This window comes from Panthera pardus, unplaced genomic scaffold, assembly GCF_024362965.1.
Source record: "Panthera pardus isolate Hobbes unplaced genomic scaffold, ASM2436296v1 HiC_scaffold_2, whole genome shotgun sequence".
NCBI classification, from domain to species: Eukaryota; Metazoa; Chordata; class Mammalia; order Carnivora; family Felidae; genus Panthera; species Panthera pardus.
In genome coordinates this window covers 11,596,946-11,619,517 of record NW_026526765.1, presented here as the reverse complement: position 1 = coordinate 11,619,517, position 22,572 = coordinate 11,596,946, and the positions used below count along the sequence as shown (strand labels likewise).

At 43.8% G+C, this 22,572-nt stretch overlaps 1 protein-coding gene across 6 annotated transcripts in view; it reads right to left on the bottom strand.

The window, feature by feature from the left end:
• TRIO (trio Rho guanine nucleotide exchange factor) overlaps positions 1-22,572 on the bottom strand; it is a 354,644-nt gene that overhangs the window by 168,765 nt on the left and 163,307 nt on the right. For all 6 annotated transcript variants that reach the window (XR_008423663.1, XM_053906894.1, XM_053906893.1 and 3 more), the window contains exons 9-10: positions 17,032-17,262; positions 2,022-2,144 (exon numbers count right to left, since the gene is read on the bottom strand). Coding sequence is in view for 5 of the 6 variants with exons in the window: in XM_053906894.1 (XP_053762869.1) it covers positions 2,022-2,144; positions 17,032-17,262 (354 nt within the window). In the remaining variant the exon portion in view is untranslated. The remainder of the gene's footprint in view (positions 1-2,021; positions 2,145-17,031; positions 17,263-22,572) is intronic.

The following is a 22,572-nucleotide window of genomic DNA, read 5'->3' as shown; positions in this document are numbered from 1 at the left end:
AGACTTAAGTGCAGACTGTTTTCTTATCCTGTAACTCAGTCCCAGATTCAGTTTCCCAAATGAGTATGGACCCAAACCCTCTGTCGTGCAAAACCTGTGGACACACGGCCACAGTTTACTCCTACTGTGACTTACAGAAGAGGCCATGCTGCTGGACGTATACTGACACTCTTCCTTTTATAAGGGAAGAATCTCTTCCTTTCTAATAATGTTTTCAGGCTTTCCAGCCTATTTGCATAATATTAATATCCCTAAATCAGTTTTATTTTGGTTAATATTTGCCTGGCGGACCTTTCTCTAACAGGTTATATACTTCCAAATTTCCTGGGTATTTATGCATTAGGTGTGCCCTCTGAAAAAAACATATAGCAAGATTTTTAAGAAATAATCAATCTTTTGTCTCTTAACAAAAGTAAAATGGTAAAATCTATTTTGCATTTACTGTAATTACCGATACTTATGAACAAGTTACTACATCTTATTTTGCGATTTCGATGGTGATTTTTGTTTTCCTTGTTTCTTTTGTTTCCACCAGACCCATACGCGTGAATTTTTCTTTTTTTTCAGCCAGTTTTCTGTATTTCCTTCCCTCCTACGCTTACTAGGAAGTGATGCTTTCCATCCCTATGCTGTCAGTGGCTACTGCACACTTGAGTTTACAAGTGTCAGGTAAGCAGAAGGTCCTGCCACCCTCGGAACCTTCCATCTCCCATGTTAGAGTGTTCTGACACATTAGTCCCACTCTGCTTTTAACAGTCCCCAAACCCACTATCTGCTGTCTACATGGTCAATCCTTTGATTTACAAATACATTTACCAATTTCCATGCTCATTCTTGATCCTAGTCCTTTCTTTTCATACTTCCCTTTTTATTCATTTAACTAACTCATTCAGTACCTATCTGCTGATCACCTAAGTATGCCAGGCACTGCCCTGGGTTGCAGTCATAGAGAAGTGAACAAAACAAAGTCCCTGTTCTCGCGGTGTCTGTGTTACAGTGGGTACTTGTGTTACTAACACTAAACTGTATGCTTTAGTTCTTCTGGTTAAGTATTGGAGTAGCAAACTCTCTCACTCTCGGTCTACACTTTATCCTCATCATTGAATGACAGTTCAGCTGGATCTGGAATTCCAGACTATTCTACCAACTTCCAGAACCTGTGGTTGCTGGTGAAAAGTAGGCTGTCTTTCTAATAGCCCTTCTCACTGGTGTTCTTTGGTCATTTCTCTCTTCTTGATTTTACACTTTGTCTTCGATGTTCCTCAGTTTTGCCACAACGTGCTTCGGTTTGGACATGTCTTACTAGACGACTTCTTTTTAAAGTAACTTTCCCCACACCTCCTTATAACTTCCATTTAATATGGAACAGACACACACACACGTCACGTTATTGCAATTTCTCCCTCCTTCACTCTGCTTGCAAAAAAAAAAAAAAAATCCAAAAAAACCACATTTACCAAGTAATAAGTCATAGGAGTGCCCTGGCCTGGGCGCTTTATATGATGCTACCGCATACATACCTGACTTCCTCTCTAGAAGCCTTTACTGTGCCTACTTTCCAGATAAGGAAGTTAATCTTAGAAATGTAAAGAGATTTTTCCAAGTGACACAGCTAGTGAGCATTATAACCAATGCTCCAACTCCACAAATCCCCTGCTCTAAACACACTCCACACCCTGCCGCCGGTTTCTAAACACACACATTGAAGAGAAGTGGATAAGCAGCAAGAAATGCTGGCCCATCGTTACAGAACTGTTACTGCCTGATTATACACTGAAATTTCACAAGCTGTCAATAGACACTGGTACAATGAATACGTCAAAAACATCCGGGACGTCACTTATGACACATCCTTCTGCATAGGCAAGGACAACCTCACGCTCAGATCTGAGCATCACCTCTTCTGAATCACCTTTCAACATATCTAGCCAAGGCTAACTTATCTTGGATATGGTTAAAACTAATTCAAAATCGAGCTCATAGGTATTTAGGGGAGGAACTAATGAAAGCCATTGTTTTACCTGGGCTACTTCTTCAAAATCTTCATGGCGTTTCTGCAAAGCTCTGGCCCGATGAAGTGATTTCCCCACACCCGTATGTTTGCTGAGAAACGCTTCTCCATGGTTCTCAATCCAGTCCAGCACCTACAATAAAAGACAGGTACATGTGCCATAAAAACAATGTTCTGCCCTGTTTGATGGTTAGGACTATCCACTGAAGATACACTCTGTTGTCAAAACTATAACAAGACACAAAGGAGAGGGAAAAAACTAGAAGCAGTTGGACACTAACACATCTGATCAGTTGTCCCACCATGATTTTCAACAGCTCTTACTGTAAAACCGTTAAGTCTGTCTCTGTATAAACATTACGTGCCATAATGATTAAATCTCACCTCATTTTATGCATGACAGAGCCTCCAAAACTGAGTAGGTTTTGGATAAGATAGTGGTTATCAAGCCACAGACAACCAGTTTAGCTTAACATTTTTACAAGGCTCAAAGCTTCACAACTCAGGCAATTCAAGTTTAACTACAGAGTTAATGTTTTTCTGTCTCTTCTTTAGAACCCTGAAAACACAGAAGTAAAACCTAAGAAAACAAAACACTTAAATGCCTCTGTCCCCGTCTTTGAGGATAATTTATTCTGTAAACTACTAAGCTGTTGGGAAAGCTAAACACTCCATGAATTTAATTACTTAAAAGTTCTTGCAAGTTGACATCCACTATATAAAGAAAGGGAGTACAAGGTAGGCAGTGTGACATGATGTTTTCAAGTTCAGAGTCGGCCTAGAGCATAGTTCATTGGTTCCCATACTTGAAAAACCACAAAGAAACCTGACAATATCTAAAAAACAAAATCTAAAAAAATACTTACACTACCATCAAATGTACACTTTGCCTCATTTTTTTTAGTTTATTTATTTATTTGGGGGGACGGGGCGGAAGGGAGAGGGAAAGAATCTCAAGCAGACTCCACATTTGTCAGAGCAGAGCTCAACACAGGGCTCAAGCTCACAAACCGTGAGATCATGACCTGAACGAAAATCAAGAGTTGGAGGCTTAACTGACTGAGCCACCCAGGCGCCCGCTCCTGCTTCGCCTCTTTCTGATGGAGAAAAGATATAACTAGCAAAAAATAGGTCAGTGACATCTTTCACTAAAAACTAAAACTTTAGGTACAAGATATTTAAATATTTGAATACATTTGTTAACGTACTGCTGAAGGCCACTCCCCATACTTCACATTTAGTAACTATGGTAACCAAGAATATGGATCAAAACTATCTGTGACTGAAGAACCAACTGGGAAATGTACCGCCAGAACAGTGGTCTGGAGGAAAACCTAGAAGCAGACTAGTCATGGCACTAATGGCAAAATAAAAGGGGCCTTAACTTGGGCTTCATTGCTATGAAAAGGGTCCCTTGCCCTTTGCTACCTGCACTAGAGATCAGCTGTGCAGACAGATCTCTTAAAAAAAAAAAGAGGCAGCTGGTAAGGGCCAGTTGTGCAGGGACAACTGGACCTATTACCCATTGCTCCAAATCTGTGACCCTCAGAAGCCAAGGGTCTGACTGAGGGCCCTTTCTGCATAGAGTTTAGCAAAGTTAGTACACGTGAACATAAAATAGCTTGCAAACCTGAATAACTCGCCGGCAGCCCTCTTACGTACCCTATAAGATGAGCAGACGTGTATGTACATGGAGGAGGTGGGGCGAGGCACAGAGGCCAAGCCTTCCAGCAAGTGCTAAAGCTACACATTTACCTTATTACTACAGCTCATTTCTGAGCTCTTTCGTCAACACCACCAATCTGCTAGTCACCTGGGGTCACACTATCAGAGCAATTCTTAGTGGATCTACATGTACTCTGTTACCTCACTCCCAGTCCTCCTGAAAGCTCTCGATTCTACCCTTCATTTCTAGCCCCGGCTGCACACCTGGGGTCTAGCTGTGTATTGTTGGAAAAGTTCTCTATAGTTTCTGGACAAGAAGCTTCCCCAGTGCTCAGTGCTGATAATAATGGGGAGTTGTGAGTATTCAGCGAGATCTCCGTTAAGCACACCAGTACCAACGTGGTGAACATACAGCACGCGTGACATCCGCACCCTTAAACCACATGGGGCTCAGACTCACGACCAGGAGATCAAGAGTCAAACGCTCTACCGACTGAGTCAGCCAAGTGCCCCTATCCATTGTTTTTTAATTAGTGCGCTTAGCACATTATTTTCCTTTCTTGAGACAAAAGAGAGAAAACACATGTTAGTACTACCATTAGTAAGTAGTGCCACATTCACGCCTGACTTCAAGGAAGACATAAGCCGCTGAGTTGTTTACATGAGTCTCTTAATATATATTATCAAACACCGATCCACTCCCAAGAAATGTCCACTGACAACTTCAAGACATTTTGGCCTCAAAGGATGGAATATGCCTCCGGGCAGGAAGCCAAAACCACGCAGAAGACAAGGATCAAATATTTTAAGCTTGAAAAGAACTCAAAGAAATGTAAGTAATACCTATGCTATAGCCAATCTGCCTATCAGATCTGTATGAAAGGCTGAGAGAGTTTTCTTTTTAGCTACAGTATATTCCTTATATTCTTCACCTTTACTGTTAAAAGAAAATTTGAGGGGTGCCTGGGTGGCTCTGTCGGTTAAGCATCCGACTTCGGCTCAGGTCATGATCTCACGGTTGGTGAGTTCGAGCCCTGCATCAGGCTCTGTGCTGACAGCTTGGAGCCTGGAACCTGCTTCGGATTCTGTGACTCCCTCGCTCTCTGCCCCTCCCCCACACTCTGTCTCTCTCAAATGTTAAAAAAATTAAAGAAAAAAAAGAAAGAAAATTTGAGCCACTAGTAAGCAGCAACCTGATTACTGGTAACTCAATACAGATTTGAAATAAAGGCACAATTTCAAAAAGTAAAAGGTAAACATTATTTGGTAGAAAGGGCGGAGGAAGCAAAATACAGAATTTTAAAAATATAAAAATTTGTTTTTTAAGCCTAAGAAAAGTCAGGAAGCATAACCAACCAACTCAGGGTTACAATTTTTCTTTTATTAGTGGTTCTTTTAGACAGAATTGTAAATACCAGGTGAAGATATATTTCCAACAAACATGAAAGTAATTCAAAGAAGGTGTACAAATGCCAAGCACTTAAAAAAAGAAAAAGTGGCAGACACTTGTGAAATCCAGCTGGTGTTCGAAACCAAATTCCCCCACAAGGCTTTGGCTTCTTTTAGAAGTTGGAGAACATTTCCCAGGTTGCCAAGGAATCCTGAATCAATACACGTGTCCAAAGAGCATTTCAAAGACATGCTTGTGGAATCTCTTCCATTTAAAACACAAAATATTTGCAAATCAGGGTTTCATCAACTTAGTCCAGCCAGCCGCCTCCCTGACCTGAGCTATGGCCGGCAGCTGTCATTTGTCTTGTGACCCCAACCCTAGAAATCCCTCAAACCCCGGCCCAGGCTTTGCTGCTCTGTGGCTAGACTGCAGGAAAAGGACCCAAGTGACGCCTTCCCACAGTCTACCTGGTCCCTGGGCAGGATAACAAAGCTGGGAGGCCAACGCACCTTGCTCTCGGCTCAGAGGATGTGGTGCGAGCTCATTCCTTTGTACATCGGTGCCCTCTAATGGACACGGTGACAGCCCCAATGTCAAGGTCACTCCGAAGTGAGCCACCAACACAACACAGATAAGATCTCAGCATCCAAGTCAAAACGTCAGATGTGGAGGAAACCTGACAGATTGTGTAGCTTAACTCCCTGTTTGTAATTACAGAATAGATCATGATGACAGCAAGTATGATTCTGTTCACTTCTTAATCATCATATCGCGGTTGAAAACCTGCTGTTGCAGCACGCATTGACCTATGTGGACCCTAAGCCATCAATCCACACGGAGAGCTGGGGTAGGGGAGGCACATCATATCCCCATTTCACAGATGAAGACACAGGACCAAGGACCCTCAATTACCAGGTGGAGCCAATCTGGGGACTCAGACCCAGGAAGTCTGAACCGAGGGTCCAATCCCTTAACCTCTGGTCTATATGCCTCTTGAGTTGGCTCAGGTGTAAGACAGGTGGCACAATGAGGTCTGGAAAGAAAGAACTGTTTTTGTTGGCGAATGGCAGCAGGGAGGCTCCTGGGCAAATGACCTCTGATGAAATGACAGTGTTATAATAGACAACAAACAGTGCCAACCCTCAGTCAAAGGTCATGGGAACTGGCCACTGGCACCTATCCCCCAACTCACATGGCAGAGTTCTGGCCATTTTGTACAACATGTGATTTTCTGTGATGAGCCCCCACTACCTAATATTCGCAGTTTCACGGTTTACTATTTTTTTTTATTATTACTATTAGAGACAAAGAGAGTGAGCGTGCAAGTGCGAGGGGAGGAGTGGCACAGAGAGAGGGAGAGAGAATCCCAAGTGGGTTCCATGCTTAGTGTGGAGTCCGATGCGGGACTTGATCCCACGACCCTGAGATCATGACCTGAGTCAAAATCAAGATTCAGACGCTCAACTGACAGAGCCATCCAGATGTTCCATGGATTGCTATTTCTAATAATGACTGCTTTTTTTTTTTTTTAACAATTTGTGAATAAACACTACACCCTCACCGGAGGAAACTGATTCTCATAAACCTAGGTCTCAACAACAGGCAACATGAAGACCAATGTGAAGACATTTTTCCTTTAAAATGCATAAGCGTTTATTTCAAATACTGACTGGAGTAGCCTTCTAACATGACCACACATCACGTCACTGCCACCAGTATCATTTATTGAGAGATTATTCCATGCTAAGCTTGGGTAATACATGCAGGTCCATAATCCCTTATACACACACACACACACACACACACACACACACACACACACGCAAAGGTTAAAGAGCTCTGAAATTCTAAATTTTTTTTTCAAACGTTGGTCCCAAAAATTCATTTGGCATTAAGACCTCAGTCCCTGCAGTGAGTCCTTGTACATTTGGCTGCAGAAATCTCCATGCTTTTACTTCAGATTACAGGGGGGCAGCCCAGACCCCACTGGAGTGTCCTGTATCACGCAGTGTATGCACTCTGTCCTCTTCCTCAAGTTTAAAAAATTCTTAACCCCAAACACATCTATCCCCAAGGGCTACAAATGTAGAGACTGGATTTTTATTATTGGCCCTCTTCAACAAGAAATGGGGGCTCAGAGAAGCGAAGTGACTTGCCCAAGAAAGAAGACCTAGAAAACAGATTCAGACACAGTTCTTTACAGCCTCTAACTGAGGCTCTGACCCGTCATTACATTATGTTACATCACGGTTTGTAGACACTGCATGAACACTGAAAAGTATTTCTAAAATCAGAGTTCCAACTCTAGGCTGGCTGTGAAAACTAGAGAAGACCTCAGACGTAAAACAACCAGGAACACATGAAGCCAGTCTAGTTTTACTAGGAACCTGGGATCCAAAGAGTAGTCCCAGGTATCTGGGAAAGTATCCAGATACCTGTCAATTCCAGCTACCATTGGGAAGAGACATAATCGGTGAAGAAATGTTTTCTGTCATAATAATGAGAACTCCTTCTAAGTCACACTTATTCAGTTTACAAAACACAAATACACGAAGCAAGTGAAAAACCAAGGTAGTTCTAAAATACTCTCAGTGTGTGTGTGTGTGTGTGTGTGTGTGTGTGTATATATCTATCTCGATATAGATATGCAGATATAGATGATCAGATTTTTCAAGTGGCAAATATTAATTTCCTCCCTGCCCATCCCACATTCCCTATAAAACCAAAATTATCCCAGTTCCATTTAGTTATTTCCTTCTTCAACCACTGTTGGTTTTCATTTAAACCACGGAGGATGCCAATCTAGAAACAGACATACTGTGTTTCTAGTGTTGGGTGTTTTTTTTTTTTTTCAGTGTTATTTTAAAATAAGTGCTCCTAAAACAATCATTTAGATCAGACCTTTCTTGATGGTCAAATCCACGGTATTTTAATGATTATAACAAAGACTGGCCGATTAAGCAACGTCATTGCAAATCTGCTAAACGTAGGCAGGAGACAGAAAAGGAGGCGTTCCCTTAGAGGATGCTTTTAAGAAAGCCTGGTGTTTAGCATCACTGTGAGGACATCCAATATAATATTATTAATGAAACACCCACAAAGTGAAATCACAAATGAAGGAATACTCTGAGTTTACATTATTGAATTTCACATCCTCATCCTCTTAGTCTGCCAGGTACTGTTTTTCCTGAAGCTCAGAGCACCCTGTACCTGGAATCAGTATCTTAGTCATGTTCTTCCCTTTCCAGCAGAGGCCAGGCCAGCTGACCACCTGCTCGGGCAGGAACAGGATTAGAACAGACAAGCGACAAGCCGGGCAGCCATGAGGAGCTGGGCTCAAGACTGCTAGAAGCAGTAGGTGCAGACGGGCTCTCTCCCCTGCCCTCTCCCTCCCCATTTATCCACTCCCAAGGGGACTAACCAAACTCCTCACAGTGGTGGACAACCGCAGCTTCTAGAAAGCCCTTCCCCAGCCTGAAAAGCCCCCCTTAGACAGTCCTCCTTAAGTAACACGTCAATGTAATTTTACTCTTTGATTCGCTCAGAAGTGAACCATCCTCCTCAGGTCAAGAGCAGTGAAGCAGTTAAAACACCACTGGGCTCCCTGGAGCTTTGGTCAAGTCACTGGACTTTTTTAAGGCTCAGTTTTATTACCTGGAAAATAAGGAGCTTGGCCTGACAGGATCACAAGGGCTTCTGGCTCTAAATTGTATGATGTGCATGGCACAACTCCCACAGTGACATGAGAGACACAAGTCAACACGCATCTCTGGGCTTTTGAGGACTGAGGGAAGAGGGGGAACTTTTTAGGTCCAGTATTCACAGCTACCTGACAATAATCATGGTTCTCCCATTTCTTTATTTCTCTCCACTGGAGCCAAGAACTGTTCCTTCATTCACTGCATTTCAAAATTACAATTAAGTTTGCTCTAAAAAGCTATACAATTGTTCTTAATATGGAAAGGTCTTCTAAAAATATGATTTCTAGAGGCATCTGGGTGGGGTGGCTCGGTCAATTAAGGGTCTGACTCTAGGCTTTGGCTCAGGTCATGATCTCACAGCTTGAGAGTTCAAGCCCCACACTGAGTTCTATGCTGACAGCATGGAGCCTGCTTGGGATTCATTCATTCATTCATTCTCTCTCTCTCTCAAAATAAACTTTAAAAATATATATATGGTTTCTATAACATTCCAAAATATACTATAAGCCTAAGGCTCACTTGGAAAAATAAGTCATTTAAATAAACAAAAAACCTCAGCAAGCTACACAAATATACAGCAAATATTACAGCAAATACAGAACCAAAATGTCCTGTATTGCAAGAGCTACTTTTGCTTAACCAATCTAAGAGCGTATGGTATGTCAGGAACATGTGCTCCATGTACACTTCCTTGGCTACAAGGGAACATGGGTGAAATCAATGGAGAAGGTCCCACAAAGGGTGTGGTGGGTATGAAAGAGCTAAGTGTGAGACCTGAAACCATAAAAATCCTAGAAGACAACACAGGCAGTAATGTCTGTAACACTGGCCACGGCAACATTCTTCTAGCTATATCTCCTGAGGCAAGGAAAATAAAAGCAAAAATAAACTATTGGGACTACACCAAAATAAAAAGCTTGTGCTCAGTGAAGGAAACAATCAGCAGCACTAAAAGGCAACCTATGGAATGAGAGAAGATATTTGCAAAAGACATACCCAATAAAGGGTCAGTATCCAAAATATATAGAGAACTTACACAATTCAACACCCAAAAACCAAATAATCCAACTAGAAATGGGCAAAAGATATGAACAGACCTAGAGATGGCTGACAGACACATGAAAAGATACTCAACGTCACGCATCATCAGGGAAATGCAAATCAAAACTACAGTGAGATATGACCTCACACAGGTCAGAATGACTAAAATAAAAAACACAAAAAACAGTAAGTGTTGGCAAAGATGTGGAGAAAAAGGAACTCTTTTGCACTACTGGTGGGAACGCAAACTGGTGCAGCTACTGTGGAAAACAGTATGGAGGTTCCTCAAAAAGTTAAAAATGGGACTACCCTACGATCCAGTAATTGCAGTACTGGGTTATTTACTCTAACAATACAAAAACACTAATTCAAAGGGATATATACACCCCTATGTTTATTGCAGCATTATTTATAATAGCCAAACTATGGAAGCAGCCAAGTGTCCACTGATAAACAAAGAAGAGGTGGCATATACAATGGAATATTATCCAACCATAAGAAAGAATGAAATCTTGCCATTTGCCACAAGATGGATACAGCTACAGAGTAAAATGGTAAGCAGAGAAAGTCAGAGAAAGACAAGTACCATATGATTTCACTCATACATGGAATTAAAGAAACAAATGAGCAGAGGGAAAAAGGGGGGGGGGGGGAGAGAAACCAAGAAACAGACTCTTAACTATAGAGAACAAACTGATGGTTACCTGACCGCAGGGGTTGGGGGGGACGGGTGAAACAGGAGAAGGGGATTAAGGAGTGCACTTAGCACGATGAGCGCTAGGTAATGTAAAGAATTGTTGAATGACTATATTGTATACCTGAAACTAACATGACACTGTTAACTATACTGGAATTAAAATTTTAAAAAAAATTTTTAAAAAAAGGAGTGGACAGAATTTTAAACTTTTATGTCATTTACCAACCCATCTATCTTCTAAAAATATATAAATCACCAATTCTCATGGTTATTACCCTACTTTTAATTACATAAGTACATGAAATCTCTTAAAGGAAACAGGTTGAGGAAGGAAAGGAAGGAGGAAGGAAGGTGGTAGGTAGGTTATTATTCATATAAATAGTCTCGCTTTGGATATTCCCATCAAAGTCCAACCAAACCATCAGTCTGTCAACACTGGCTAATCCTTTTATCTTGCCCATTCTTTGGAAATGAATATAAAATAGTCCAAAGTTATCCCCCCCCACCCAAATCTTCCTATGTCCAGATCTTAATCTCTGACACTAAAGTAATTATGTATAGCTTAATAACTTATGCCTAGTTATTGAACTATAAAATGCACAAACATACACACGTTTGCATGCATGCAACAGACCCTGTCCAGCTAATCCCTGGGCACTTTCCCCTCCGGGACCCTGGCAATGTGGCTGGCACTGGATAAAAGGAAGTCTCAAGGCGCCTAGGGTTTCCTGGTTCTGCCTGCTCCTGAGTGCATGAGTCCTCAAGGGCTTGATGACCTCTGCTCCCTTCTCACTTCTGATTTACCCCAGGCCCCTGGGCTCCTGGAGTCTTGTATTATACCTGCTTTGGGGAGAGAGATCCACCCATTCCCCACCTTTTAACTCCCACCATTGAGCTTTCAAGCTCCTTCCAAGCTTGCTTACTAAGATTCCTCTCAAGGTCAAGTCTCTCCAGTGTTCACCATGACAAAAGGTAATAAAGCTGGCTTTAAACCCACCAGGAAGATCAGCATCAGGCTCTATCTGTCCCCAGCTGGCTCCCGGTCCCTAACCAAACACTTACCCTCCAGTACTCCCTAATTCCAATGGAGAAACTCTCAGAAAAGATGGCAATCCTCTAACCATGCTTATCAGGAGCCACAATCAAAACTGGGAGCGTGGGAACATAAACAGAGGAGAATATTAAATAGCTGGGGCTATACAATGATTCTGGTGAGTGGGACGAGAAAAACCGAGCCTCCTGACTTAAATTAATGAGCAAAGGACAATGAGATTCAGAAACCTTCACTTAAAAGCTAGGTCCACCGGGGCCGCCTGGGTGGCTCAGTCGGTTGGGCATCCGACTTCGGCTCAGGTCATGATCTCGCGGTCCGTAAGTTCGAGCCCCGCGTCGGGCTTTGCGCTGACAGCTCAAGCCTGGAGCCTGTTTCAGATTCTGTGTCTCCCTCTCTCTCTGACCTTCCCCCATTCATACTCTGTCTCTCTCTGTCTCAAAAATGAACAAATGTTTAAAACATTAAAAAAAAAAAAAAAAAAAGCTAGGTCCACCATAGGTGATGCCAACCAAGAACTCCTAAGTCAAGCTTCACGATAAGATGGCTTCTACTGGCAGAAGGATAGCAGCCAAGGACCCAAGGCAAACCAGTAAAATAGCTTCTCTGCAGACCTGAAACCTCTTTCTTTGTCTTTATGGCATGTCCTGATTTCCCCACCTTGCTGCATTCAAGATCCCCATTTTGCATTCAAGTGGCCAAAATCTTTACCAGAGACCTCACCACATTAGCAGAATTCCCATGTACTTCCTCAGCCACTCCCAAGTTCTCACTATCAAGCAAAGCTCCTGCTCCTTCAAGCAGATCTCCTGGTTAGATCACTTGGTTCCAATGTAAGGCCAATCCTCACCCGTTCCAGAATAAATGAACAAACTTTTAACCCCAAAGAATCTTTAATTAGCAAAACTGGGTAATTCCTTAAGTTTCTTCATCTGCCCACTCATTCACTCATTCGACAAATACCAAACTGTATCCCAGACACTTAGGAAACACCAGTGAATAAAATGCAGATCGCTGGCCCATGGACTTTACACTTCTGCTCGCTGGGAGTTCTCCGTGACTTGCTTGGATGTCCACAATAGGACCTACCCTGTCCCTCAACCGGAGTCTCGCTCCCTCCAACTTGCTCACCACACTGCAACCAGGCCGATCTTTCTAACACATGCAGGATCATGTCATCCACCCCCCACAGCCCACAGCATCAAGTTCAAGTGCGCAGCACATGGGCCCTTCCTGCTGTGAACTCAGTGAAGGGGGGAGAGCATTAGCTCAACAGGTGGCTGTGAGCAGTAAGAGGGGAAAGACACACAGGTGTCCCTCGTGTAAGCCTCACGGCCACTCACAAGTCACTTCAGGCCCTGGCATCAATTTACAGCAGTCAGCCAAGGTCCACTGTATCCCTTCACCGGCGTCCCGCAGCTTACAGAAACAAGTCCCACGCTGTCATCATGAGGTCACCTTTCCAGCACCTGCCCCTTCTCACACCTCCACACCGCTCCACTCCACCCACACCCGGCTGCTCTCTGCACAGGCCATGCCCTTCTACATCTCTGATCTCATCGCAGTTCCCGCTGCCCAACCCTCAGCCTACGGACTTTCTAACCCATCCTTCAAGGATCAGCTCAAACCCCACCTCTCCCGTGAAGACCGTCATGGTACCCAGGCAACGGTTACTCGCATCTCTATTACAGGACTCTTCATCTTCCCTCTATGCCGGACCCTTGACGTTTGAGACAGACATGGACAAAGCTCCCTGGAACCCCCACATCTGCACGAATCATTAAAGCATAGACACTCACCCTTAAAATGCAAGTGCAAGGCAGGCAGATAACATGCATGAGGGTGGCTAGCTGCATTTACTCCCCACTCCAGCTAACACTTTCGCAGGCAGGACTCACATTTACGCCTTAGCAAAATTACACCTGACGATAACCAGACACACGACACTAAATCTGAGCACGCTATGATATGATTTATCAGGCTACCAAATGGTCGGCTCTCACTGGACTACGATTCCTCAAGAAAAGGAGCTTCAACCCATCCAGCAGTTACCTCTGTATCTCTGAGTGTCACATGTTAGATTAAGAGATTTTGAAAAGAAGAATGAAATGCGGATGACAAGAATCCAGAAGAGACTAGATTTGCTTCATCGCTTTCTCAGAATATTCACTAATGGCCCCACATCAACCTGCAGGGAGTTCTTCCAAGAAATAACTCAGAGGGGGTAATGCTCACACACAGAAAGGGCTACTGACCACGTGGACGGGGGCAGGCAGTTTTTTAGGAGATGTCTCCACCTCAGGGGCCTCTTTGGGGAGGACAGCCTGCTTCAGGAAAGTTCTGGGCCCATTCACCTCATCCAACTTGTTGGAGTCGCTAAATGGCACCAATCCAAAAGGCAGGCGGGGTGACAGTGAGCAGGACAAGGAGGCTGAGAGCACACCACATCCTTCCACAAGCAACATCCCATTTGAACAAACACAGCAAAAACGACCTTGTTTAGAGCAAACTAAAGCGTACCTGACCCTTAAGAACACTGGTCAGCAGTAACACAACCATCCATCAACCAACCATCCTGACGGTCACTCTAATGGGAAACGTGAGGTGACAGAATACATGTGTTACTTGATCATCGTGAAATGTGGCCGAGTACTGATTTCATTTTTCATTTAATTTTTAGAGACATTGAGAGAGCGTGAGTGGGGGACAGGGGCAGCAGGAAAAGGAAAGAGAGAGAGAGAGAACCTTAAGCAGGCTCCCTACTCAGTGATGTGGGGCCTGATGTGAGGCTGGATACCCTGGGATCGTGACCTGAGCCAAAATCAAGAGCCAGACGCTCGACCAACTGAGCCACCCAGGTGCCCCTTCTTTTATTTTTAGGTTAATAATGACAAAGGTTTCTCCCTGTCAGCAGCTAGCATGTGCATCTGACCTCACCCCAGCCCTCTCCTCCATTCTCTGACTGGACAAGTGGTGGGGGCCAGGCTACGGTAGCTTCACCTCCCCGCACCTTGGCACCTGGGTACCTGAAACACCTTCCATACAGGAATTACCCAATTCCCTTGGCTTATTACAAAAACAGCTAGCCACTGTGCCAAAATTATTCATGTTTTAAAGACCAAACTCCCCATGCCCACTGTCCCCCTGCCCTTCCTTGAGAACACACTGTTGACAGTCTGGTTTCTGTTTCAAATATTTTCCAAACTCTTTCAGAGGGTTGTTGTAGAGGATTGTTTCCATAAAAAGATAGCATCATTCCACACCTATTGTGCAGTTAGCTGCGCTTTTTATCTCTCAGCAGTATTTACAGATGCTTTTTCATCACTCAAAACAACCAGGCAAAAACCACTTGTGGTATCTAACTGGCTTATGCTTTTACGGATTTCGTTTTTCATCTTTACACATTTACCTTCTGCTGACAACGTCTTCTAAAGGACTACTATTTTTTTCCCATTTATTCTCAGCTTACCTCTCCTACTGTTTGCTCAATATGGCAACAATGTCCACGTGTTGTAACTGCTGGAATTTCAGAAACACACTTCTGGTTCTGACATCACACAACTCCTTCCAGGTAAAAGTGCTTGCTTTGCTTAATCTTATCAACTCTACTTCGTGCTCCACAAGTCAAGCCTACACAGCAATTTCCTGTTTGCATAACAAGTCCAGACCATTCCAGATCATTTTATCAAAAGAACGTTTCCCTTAAAGAGCAATTATCTATTTTCTATGGAACGCTAATAGGACCACATATGCCTTATGTGTATTGCAAAACACTTTCCCCTGCTGACATCCAACCCAATCTACTGACGCTGGAGAAAAAAAATCTAGCTTAAAGAACTGGTCTCATAATTATCATAATTACCTTTCTACATAGAAGATTTAATGTTTGCTGTTTTCAGATTCAAGGGCATCAGGTACTTGGTGCCGAATCAGATGGCTACACTCCTCAGCCTCTTCCCAAAGGGAGCTCCCAAATCCCCCACCATAAACCGTCCAGGGGCCTATTCTCAGGTGCCTGGTGCCCCACGGAGCCACCAGAGCTGGGGATGACGCGGGAGGGAGAGCCCCTGGGGCTGCTTCAGGGAAGGTATGTTGGTCCATGGATGGGTAATGAATACCTGATCCAAGGGACAGAGAGGTGAGTGGGGAAAATCCTTTAATGATTACATTTAAACTATTAACATTTCACGGTAGGTGAATGTTTTTAAACAATTAGGAGAAGCTAATATTTATGCTTTGACCACAGCACCTCAGTTCGCACAAATAAGTCCCTGACATTGACTCCTCCCTATTCACTCCTTGCTCTAAATTCTTTCCCCGGCAATTATCCTCTTTGATTAAAATAACACTGGCAAGAAGCATGAATAACATCAAAGTGATCCTTTCTGAGACTTGGTATATGCAATCTTCAGGGAACTCAAAACCCATAAGTGGAATCAAAGCTTTGTATGTGAAAATTTTCAATTACAGAGCAATTGAAAGTATTCTGAACTCACCAGACTCACAAGACATGAAGAACGATGGTCAATAAAACATGGAGAATCTACGTGTTCATGAGAACACAGCACGACTTTCCACAACCTCAGCCCACTGGCCTTCGGACGACGCTTGGGAAGAGTGAAATCTGAGCCTGTATGTGTCTGAGCAACGCTCCCGGGGGCCCAGGGAAGAGAGGGAGGTTTTGCTCCAGACCCATCGCTGTGGCATCACACCAACTCCGCTGAATGCCACAGGCTTCCTCGCGTGCCTCCGAAGTCCTCACCCCCCGTGTCCACACCTCATCCACACCCTGGCTTCCCTCTGTTTTAGGGCAAGGACGCAGCGTTTATCTTGTTCGTCTCTAAAGCCGTATCATATTTTATATGCTACCACAGCTTTAACTCTCAAAACCCTGGAAGCAGCACAATCCTCTTTACTTCACAACAAGGGCACAACCAGTGTGGGGACTAGACTTACTGTTATTTTTGTAACAATAACAACAAAAAAGGTGAAAACTGCTTAGAAATTAACAGTCCTAAAACTCCACTTTCCCTCAACTAGACAACTATTTATTGAGCACATACTGTGTACCTTGGAGCGCACCATCTACCAAGCGGGAAGAGAGGCACCGTTAGCTTTCTGCCTAGGTTATCAGAGAGCGGACAAATCCTCAACCGTGCCGGCATCCGGGGGTAAGCGCCACCGGCATTACTCTCACAAATAAAAGGAACTGGAAATGACCTGTTTCGAGAACACCCCTGGGAGTCTCCAGCCGAGGCCCCGCCCCACCTCGCACGTTCTGCGGACGTCAGACGGTGGCTGGCAGAAGCCCGAGCGAGCCTTCTCAAAACCACGGCCGCTCGTGGGGAGAAAAGCGGCGGTGTGCACCCTTTTCCTTCCACCCTGTCAGCACGGACACGCCCAGCAGGACGTGCACTCGCGGGGACTCCCCCACGTGTCCCCCCACGCGGAAGAGCACGACCTGAAACTGACCTGCTGCACGTCCTGCTGGAAGACACACAGCTGCAGCCGCTGGTGGAGCCGGACCTTGCGGTGCTGCCAGATGTTTTCGAGCTGCCGCTGGTGGTGCAGCACCTCGTGGATGACGTCGAGGACGTGGTGCACCGCCTTGGAGTAGTTGGCGGAGGCCGTCAGGGAGTCGGAGCTGCCGGGAGTCAGCGGCCGCTGGAGCTTGTCGAGGAGCGACTTCCCGTCCTGGCTCACCTGCCCACGAAACACACGGGCGATTATCCGAGGTTCGCGGCTTTCCCCAGGCCGCGAGCCCGGCCCCGTCCCGGGTGCGGGTGTGGACACCCTCGCGTACATTCACACGCAAAGGTAGACCGTCGTGTTACTCACTGGCGTGTTTTGTACAGAACAAAATAAAATTTAAAGTAAATCCATCAGTCCTGCAACGATGATGCTGCAGGACCAAACGTGGTGGAACACGGACTTAACATAAAAGAATGGTCATTTTCATACAACGTTCTAGGAGATGCCATTCTTGATGAATAAACATAGTATTTTGCCTTAAATGGTATAAGTCAGTTGATGTAAATTGCATTGCTGGGTTATCTCGAAATTAAAATTTTGAAGTAGTAATTTTCTCTTGAGAGGTTATGTTAGAATTAAACAATCACAGTCAAGCAAAGTTTTAACACAGAATTTTGAAACTTCAGTTAAAAAGATTTATCCATAATCTAGCCCTTGGCAAAAAATATGTAAACTTTCTGACGTAGCTGGATAGCAATTTTCTTCACAGAATAAAACTTTTATTTTTTTTTAACGTTTATTCATTTTTGAGACAGAGAGAGACAGAGCATGAATGGGGGAAGGTCAGAGAGAGAGGGAGACAAAGAATCTGAAACAGGCTCCAGGCTCTGAGCTATCAGCACAGAGCCCAACACGGGGCTCGAACTCACGGACCGCGAGATCATGACCTGAGCCGAAGTCGGACGCCCAACCGACTGAGCCACCCAGGCGCCCCCAGAATAAAACTTTTAAAATGCTGTTTTTATTTGATTCATGAGCTTAAAAGATATTTTAATTAAAATGCTATTTTTAAAAGGGATTTCAATGTTATTTCTATATTATGGCAGCTAACTACCAAATTACAATTAAGTGAAAGCATTCAGACAAACAAAGGAAATAAGCAAAGATAAAACTGGAATGTGGAAAGAAAAGCACTGTGTATTTTTCAAATTTAAGTGGTTCTTAAGACTTATGAATGACTATGTCAGATGTGGTAGAAAAAATATGAGATCAGACAGTAAGAAGGACACACGGCACACGAAGTAACAAGGCTGTGATTCAGGGGGTTTTTCACGTAAGTCCTCATCAGCATGGTCTCTCTGCTCAGATACTTCTGAATCTGAAAGCCTCAATGGTTTCTACTAGGAGAAGCAGCAGACCAGAGCTTTGTTAACAGATACAAGCAGGGTTCAAAGGAGGAGGTAGATGGGACAGACCCACACAGGAAGCTCCTGGCCACCCAGAACAGGTGGCCAGCATGAGGCCTACGAATTTCCTTTCATCCGCTTACAAGTTGTGCTGGAATGGAAACGTGTTTGATTTCTAAGACCTGATTTTGAGACCTCGGCTGGAGGTGCTAACTATTCCTCATGAAGGCCGGTTGTCAGCCTTCATAGAGTGAAACTGATCTAACATATCAAGATAGCAAAACTTCAGCAGAAACCAGTCAACGAGACATAACCAAAGATGACAGGTAAAAAAGAACCAACTAAACCACTTAGTATCAGGCACATGTAAGTCTTCTAAAAACAGTCCTTTGTCCCCAGCCCCAGGAGTCACTAAAACTTGCATGGACATTTTTGATACAATGACTTCGGAGAGGGAGGCACCATGATGGATTTCGAGGAAGGGACTCATTGTGAAGGATCCAGAGAGGCAGGATGTCACCTCTAAATGAAGACCTGTCCCACTCATTATCGGGGCTAGGCTCCATTTAACATATACTCATGAAGGTTCTTTCTTCTCCTCCTTCTTCTTTCTTCTTTCTTCTCCTCTTCCTCCTCCTCCTTCTCCTTCTTCTTCTTTTTTGGACCACTCTAACATACACTGATTTTTCCAGGAATGCAATTACCATGTTGATCAAAGCAAATCACGTTAATAGGCAATGCTTGGTTTTCTTTGGAACTTTATAAAAGTCGCTTACCATTCCAAAGTTATAGCGCGATAATGCCAATATTGTAGTTTCCAGTATAACATGTGTCCAGTCTGCATTTGCTATATTCACAACAGTTTTTTATCTATGGCCAGCATAGATAACAGTCTGAATATCTAATTTCTTCTTCTATTGTGCATGTACTTAGGCATTTATAGACTAAAAGACATTTTGTTACAAATTACCTTTGTCTCTAATTGATATTGTAGCATATATGTGATTTATATAACACACACACATAAATCTTATTTGAAGATAGATTATTCATACATTTTATCCCAGCTGGCATCAGAAGATGTTTTGCTAATCTTTGGGGGTGCAGCTTCTCTTAGGACTGAAAATCAGTACCTCAAAAGTCACATTTCACATTCTACAGAGGCCAGCAAGAATTCCTTATATGTATTTCCTCTAAGTTTTACCCCTTATAATAAACATAAGTCAAGAAACATACAGAGCATATGATCTGGTATGACATGTTTTAGAAAGATCCAGATCAGAGGCATGGCAGAAACTGATAGCTGCCTCCTCGAAGTCCAAAGGCCCCTCCTTGACAGCCAATCCCCAATAGTCAGGAATGGCCAAACCCCAGCTATAACACTGCACTTCCCAGCCTTGCCTACAAATAGGAGTGGCTAATATACAGAAGTAAAAACCGTTGAGGGGGCTTCGAGGAAAGAAAGATATTTAGGAGGTGGAGTGTGCTCATTCTTCTTTGCCTCTTTTTCCTCCCTGCTGCCAAGAACTTGGTGGAGATGGCTGGAGCTGCAGCACCTATTACTAACCTTGAGGGAGGCTTAAGGACAGCAGCCCACCTGCTAAGAGAGGCAAAAGAAAAAGACAAAAGGATCCAGAGATCTCGTACCAACAGAGCTACTGCACCAGCCTTGGAATGCCAGCCCTGGGACTTCTACAGGGGCAGAAAGCAAACTTCTTATCTTAAGCTGTTGTTCTGGATCATACACCAGAAATACAAAATGACAAATGGATTCTCAGCCTTCACCAAGTGTCCACAGGCATTCATGTGACACCATTAATATTCCACTACTGTGAATAAATAAATCATCTGAGCAAGAATATTCCAAAGAATCAGTGTTTCCTCAGGTGTCTTTGTGATGTTTACCAGAGCTCCAGAGCAGGTATTACTGGGCTTCCTCAGGATGGAGGGGTGGTGGGAGACGGAGGAGTACATACCCAAAACGGGAACACACAAATACCTTACTTAACAGAAGACTACTTATTACGCAAAACTCCGCCTTCTGGGAATCCCTAAGCAGGGATTAAGGTGTCCGCGTCAGGGCCACTGCTGGCACAGCCAGTGGTGGAGACAGAAGCGGCAGAAAGCTTCTAGGCAAGAAAACACCTCTTACCCCCACCAAGACCAGAGAGCGCTCCAGTCCAACACAAGCTCTACGTAGCATTCCTCCGACACACCTTCCAGAGACAATTCTATTTCATTTCAGTGGAGCGTTTATTCATTTTTCAATTTAAAAGACATTATTCAAGCACATAAAGGACTCCATCTCTATTTCAGTGACTTCTGGCAAAATGTCTGTCTTCATGAGTACGGTAGTATTACGTAGGGAAAAGTACGCCAGAATTTTCTGAAGCTGCTATTCTACTGCATAGAAATAAAGGCTTGTAAATGGTACAGAATAACCAGAAGAGAAGTAACAACACACTGAAGACTATATTGCTGCCCAAAAATTCCTACATGGTTTAAGGACTGAAACAAGCAACTACATTCATGGTATGTCGTACAGTTCCAGACTTCCTACCACAGAACCAGGTGAGTCAATGTGCTATATAGGTTTGGTTTAAAAAGGTTTTTCTAGCTTTCACGCAAACCCCATCCCACAAAGGGACAACACCTACAAAAAAGAAAATCAACCTTTATTATCAAAACGCAGGATTTCTCTCCTGTAGATTTTTGAACAAATCAAACTGGCTCATTTTTTTTCAGGTTCTGCTCTTTTTCTTGGAATACAGCACTCAGGGATTTGACGGGTAGCAGAAGATATAGTAATGTGCCTTAAGTGTATCAACTAATATGCTCTAATAACTAAATGAGTTAAGAAAAATGAAAAGTCTTAACCGTTTAAAATCTAGAATAATGGTCTGGTTCTTGGATATTTACTTTTAATCAAACTACACATTAGATTTCTAAGACTGGTAAGATCTGGATTTCTGTGTGCCACCCTAAAAAAGTTTCCACCAAAACTCACAGAGACCAGCCTATTCTTATCTCTGATACTTGGAGCTCTGATTTCCCATGAATCAGATTAGAGCAAAGGGTCACCAGTGGAATCTTCTTCACGTGCCCAAAGTAAGAATACTGTTCTGATCTAAGGAAAGGGAACAGTACCTACTGATTATTGCTTATGGTTGCAAAAACTACCACCACTCAAAGACCACCTATGACCTACAATATGTCAATAGGTCCAAATGTGGGATTGTAGATCTAGAAAGAAGTGCTAGGAAGTGTCGTTCCCCAGGAATAACCCAATTAAGCAAAATACACAATATATAAAGGCACGATCAGAAAGGACTACACTTAGCAGGTCACGAAGAAGGGGAGGTCCTTCTTCAAAACTTGCATGAAACAAGCTGCACCATTTGCATCCACTCAAAGCAACACGAGTTGTTCTGATTGGCTTTGCAGGGCCTGGCCTGCCGTGGCCAGCCCGGAACACACCTCCATACTAAGCCTGGGAACGGCTTCACAGCCACCACTTTCCTCTCCAACTCTGGCAGAAATGGTTCTGAAATCAAAGTTCTGATGAAACAGGAAAGAGCGACCATGGGTCAGCGTGTCATGTAGCTGTGGCTGATGTCCCTCGAGCAAACAGGAACACTTCCTTTCTGAGTCAGGAGGTTACACCTGTCTTAGGATGGCTACACTACCAAGAACAGAGGCCAATGACTTTCTGAAGGTCCTGTACTGGCAGTGGCATTTTCCCAGGGGTCAGGAAGGCCACCTGATAGAGAAAGGGCAACATTCTTGCCTTCAGATTACTTGGCTTCCCTCTGATGCTGGTCCTTCTCCAGACAAAGTTCTTAGGATATTCCTCTAAAAGCAGGTTTCTAGTTCTTTCAACTTTTAGGTTTCTTACTCAAAACTAGGTCATTCTAACCATGTTTGATTCTGTGATATGTCTACATGGGATTATCAGGAAGGAAACACCAAAATAAGATGAAAACAGGAGGGGCGCCTGGGTGGCTCAGTCTGTTAAGCATCTGACTCTTGACTTCGGCTCAGGCCACGATCTCACAGTTCGGGGGTTCCAGCCACACTGGGCTCCGTGCTGACAGCTCGAAGCCTGCTTGGGATTCTCTCTCTCTGCCCCTCTCCA